This window comes from Otolemur garnettii, unplaced genomic scaffold (genome assembly GCF_000181295.1).
Source record: "Otolemur garnettii isolate 467f Iridium unplaced genomic scaffold, OtoGar3 scaffold00098, whole genome shotgun sequence".
In the NCBI taxonomy this organism is placed as follows: domain Eukaryota; kingdom Metazoa; phylum Chordata; class Mammalia; order Primates; family Galagidae; genus Otolemur; species Otolemur garnettii.
The window spans coordinates 6,476,085-6,480,911 of NW_003852493.1; the positions used below are offsets into that span (position 1 = coordinate 6,476,085).

Below are 4,827 nucleotides of genomic sequence, written 5' to 3' on the forward strand. Positions count from 1 at the left end.
TAGTCTAAGTACAGAGGTAAAGTTGAAGGAAAAATGCTGTATTATTTAAGAATCTCTTCTTTTCTCTAGAGAAACAACTATTTTAAATAAAGGAATTGCACACCTACCCATCCATAAAAACAAATCTCAAATGCTTAAATTTTAATGTTAGGCTGTAATCAAAGGTAAATGTTAATGTTATTCATAAAAGTCTATGTATAATAAATACTTCCATAGATGATATGTAAAACAGGCAAGAGGGACCCTTGTACATAATTAAAAACGATTATTTCTGGAAATACACGAACTACAGCTCTTATTTTGAATTATAGCATTTCCGTATCTGGTACAAAGTAGAGGCTCATTCACATGATAATAACTAACTGGGCTCACAAAAACAAGGTGAAAAACCAGTTTTAATTAGTAGAGGAAAGACTAAAAGATCTACTTTTTATGTTAACCACATCTGATGCCAAACACATGATATAAACACATAAGGTTAGAACTCTCACTTATTTTATATTTACTTATCTAAGTAGTTCTTAGCATTGATAAAATGAAAACTGATAGAAAAATAAAGACATTTTAAGAATGCATTAATAGTAAGTAATGTTAGAAATGAGAATATTTATAAGAGCGAAAGGGCCTTCAAATATTTAGATTGATGACTATTATGCTGACAGAATATAGCAAACAACTTCAATTAGAGGAAGAGGCAAAATTAAAAAAAAAGATAACACATTTGGTAGGTTCCTTCAAAAAGCTTGAAATAAGGAAGTATCAAACTATATAGCATATAAGAATTAGACAAACTCTCAACTACAGCATATGTTATTGTGACAACAGGTAATATATAATTAAGAAAGATCTGGAGGTTGGAAGAAAACAGGACAAAATAAATTAGTTATAGTATTTCTTAAATAAAAACACTTACAACTTTCATAATTGATTTTTCCCATGCTATTGATTTCTGTAACTGCTGAATGCACAGAGCTACCTGTGCAGCACTGCGAGCTTCTGATAATGCCCTTCTCCATACCCTGAGCCCTGGAGCAATATCCTCTTCAATTCTGCATTGAAATATAGAAAAATTAAGTAGGTCATGTCCACACTTATGGTTACTGAATGTGAAACAATCATCACACTGAAAGCCAAGCAATGACAAAAACATGTAACAGCCAATAAATATAAGGTTTAAGCAACTAAATTTGATGTAGTGCACAGACTGTGGCTACGTGCCTCAAAGCTTAGTCACAACCAGGTAAATGTAAGATCACTTTGCAGGATTATCAACGCACATAACAAAAAAAAAAAAATGTTTTTACAAAGCACCATGCAAATAGCATGATCCATATGGATCACAGACATACAAGAAGATACATAGATAACAGGCAATAGAAAATAGGCTCCAATTAGCAAAGAAGCACAATAATTTTTCAAGTTAATCTCAATAACCTACCCGTCACCATCACCACTAACGGATGGTGCAGGAGCAGGGACAGTAACTGTGCCCACATTATCCAGTTTGATCTGAATGGTGGTACTTAAGGGGCTCTTCAGATACCTTCTTTCAATGTTCCGCTCCAAATCAGCCAGCCTGGTTACAGCTATATCTAGGGGGTTGTCACTCTTCCGTTCTAGTGCATGTGCACTGCTTTCTTCTTCACCAGTAAATTCTCCATCATGTTCCTTGCACAATTTAGTAAATGACTTATGTTCAAAATATACCAAGTCCTCCCTTTCTGATGCAGGCTCTGGACACATCCAACCCTATATATCAAGAGAACAGTGTTATTATGGTTTTCTCTTAAAATGCCAGATGGGCGAATTACCTTTACTTAAAATACAGCAGTGGACACTGGCAGATCTCAAGGATCCTTATTGAAGGTTTTTACCTTGTGTTTCCTAATGCGAGGCAGAAACAAGAACAAAAAATTAAGAGTAGTTCTAAGAACAGCTAGAAAGAGAAAATTTAACAACTTTTAATATTATGAAAGGTATAATAAAAATAAGCAAAGTATTTTCAAAGATTTTAGACTAATATGCTTATTATGATAATTTCCTAGGGTCACTTATATGGAGATGTCTCCTTAGCATCTCAATTTTGCTCTTCTTTGCTTCACTCAATTTGCTGTTCTTCTGTATAGGTCCTTGTACTCACCATATTTCCTTTGACTGCAGGGGCTTTGCATAAGCTGTTACTTTTGTCTGTGTAACTTGTCTCTGCTCCTTTTTACCTAATTAACTTCATTAGTCCTGCAGCTCTTATGTTAAAACTCACCTTCATATGAAGGGATCCCCTAAGGCTGTGGTTCTCAACCTTCCCAATGCTGTGACCCTTTAATACAGTTCCTGTGGGTCACAACCCATGGTTCAACTGCTGCCCTAAGGGGAATCCTTCCCTGAGCGCCTTCAAGAGGCAAATCTCTGTTACAGGCTGTCACAGTCCTATCACGGTCACAATTTTATACTAGTGTGATCATTTTATTACTATCTTTCTATCTCTAAATTCTATGAGGGCAGGGACCATGTCTGGTTTTACTCATTTATCTTCAGCGCAGGGAAGGCAAATAATAGTCACTTAATACATTTATGTTGACTGAATAAATGAATGATCTTATAACTTAGTTTGTTTATATTGATTCCTTAGCTCAAAATCCTTCAGTGATTTCCTACTATTTAACAAAGTCTCAAATCTTTAACATGACATTCAAATACCTTAGTCTATCTCTTCCAGTGTTCCCATTCATATATCCTATACAACAAATTCTATGACTTTTATTTAATAAGTTTCCAATCCTGCTGATCTTCTCATGCTGTTCCCACTTCCTACTATGGCATTCCCTGCTCTCTGTCAAAATCTCGCTTGTCCTCTTAAGTCCCATCTCAACTTCTACATGAAATCTTTCCTAATCTCTTCCATATTTCCACCAGAAGTAGATATTCTTTCTCTCAATTCATGCATTACTCTGTACTTCTCTATGATCAGCGACAGTGCACATACATAGTAAAACGATAGTATAGTATGATGTGGATGATAAAAACCTGGTATAAATTCAAATAGAAGTATAGTGCCAGATTAAGGAAAGGAGAAGTCCCATGCTCAGAGTTAAACATCTCTCTGTATACTTATGGGTACAACATTTTAATAACAATACTGAAACTGGTGCTTATTCAGAAGATCATGGACCAGGAAACCTTTTCATGGGACTAACAGTTGAAGGAATTAATTAAGTTGTAAAATAGAAAATTTAAGAAGAAACATAGGAGCCATCTTTAGAGGAGCTAGATGTATCAGATTTTTCTGAGATTGGTGTGTCCCCACCTAATGGGCACAATGTAATAGTATATGGCACACCTCCTGGGTGCCAGATACAACAACTATAGCAGGGGTCTTACCTAACAAACACAAACATTGTAACCTAATTGTCTGTACTCTCTTATTAATCTGAAATCTAAAAAAACAAAACAACAGTATTAAAGTAAATTTTAAAAAAGCAGACTCTTTGTATGCTCTCAACAACAGAACTAGGGCTGGAGACTCACAAATTTTCTCACAATATAAAAAACAAGCTTCCAGGTTATTAGCAATTCCAACCAACCAACATTGAAAATAACAATGAATGCATCTAAGTATACCTAGACCACATACTTTGTGTACCTTAACAATGGCTATTTCCAAGGCTAAATATGTGACTCTTCTTTTTAGAGAAAAAGCAAAACCCAAAAAACTATTAACTTCCTTATAGATGTTAAAATAATGTTTTGAGGCTATTTTCATCATTTTTTCACCACTTGTGTTCTTAGACTCTTTACTCTAACATAATTACAGTACAATTTTTAGTATAATATAAAATAACTCAGTAATATCATTTTTTTTTTTTTTTTTTGAGACAGACAGAGTCTCACTATGTTGCCCTGGGTAGAGTGTCGTGGCATCACAGCTTACAGCAACCTCAAACTCTTGGGCTTAAGCAATTCTCTTGCCTCAGCCTCCCAAGTAGCTGGGACTACAGGCGCCCACCACAACGCCTGGCTATTTTTTTGCTGTAATTGTCATTGTGGTTTGGCAGGCCTGCGCTGGGTTCGAACCCTCCAGCTCTGGCTGGTGCCCTAGCTGCTGAGCTACCGAGACCAAGCCAATTCAGTAATATCTTATCAACAGGATGTTAAAACATCCCACTTAAAAAGCAAATTCCACTTATCTTAGGTATTGAAAACATAGCCAAACATTTAAGCAGCCAGCAATGTGGTAAGGTCAGGGCACTCAAATCTCAGTATGACACAGGAAAATGTTTCAGGTTCATACTCTGACTCTATACATAATTTTAAAAAGCTTGATGGTGGCAAATTAGTTGAGAGAAAGCTGGAGGAAATTTAAACCAGCAAAGTAGTAACAACTGACCCACAGAGAGAACAAAGACAGACCACAGGAAGCAGACTATTACATTAGAAAGCACAGCACACCAACAACATTTACGGTAGAGGCAAAACTTCACATTTCCTGAGGGAATCATTGTCTAATAAGTGGTCTTCATACTGATGATCTTGTGTCACCAAGATAATTTAATTATACTCATTATTCTCAATTTAAGAAGGCAGTAACATGCATAACATAAGAGATAATGACAAACATGTTAAAAACGTATAGCATTAAATGGAATAATTTTTATTTCTCCAGAGTTCATTTGTTGAAGCTGCCAGGTAAATGAGGCATTTTTATATTGTATTATAGTACCAAGAGGAGGAGTAATAGTATGCTAGCACAACAGCTTCAACAAATGATAAATTTTTGCTTCCCAAGTTTGGTAATTATATTTGTGGCAAGGAAGGGATTTTTTTTTTTTT

At 35.4% G+C, this 4,827-nt stretch overlaps 1 protein-coding gene across 5 annotated transcripts in view; it reads right to left on the minus strand.

The window, feature by feature from the left end:
• The window catches only part of BAZ2B (bromodomain adjacent to zinc finger domain 2B), a 271,958-nt gene that overhangs the window by 2,649 nt on the left and 264,482 nt on the right, over window positions 1-4,827 (minus strand). For all 5 annotated transcript variants that reach the window (XM_023516805.1, XM_023516804.1, XM_023516803.1 and 2 more), the window contains 2 exons: window positions 1,544-1,749; window positions 914-1,049 (listed from right to left, as the gene is read on the minus strand). In XM_023516805.1, coding sequence (XP_023372573.1) covers window positions 914-1,049; window positions 1,544-1,749 — 342 coding nt within the window. The remainder of the gene's footprint in view (window positions 1-913; window positions 1,050-1,543; window positions 1,750-4,827) is intronic.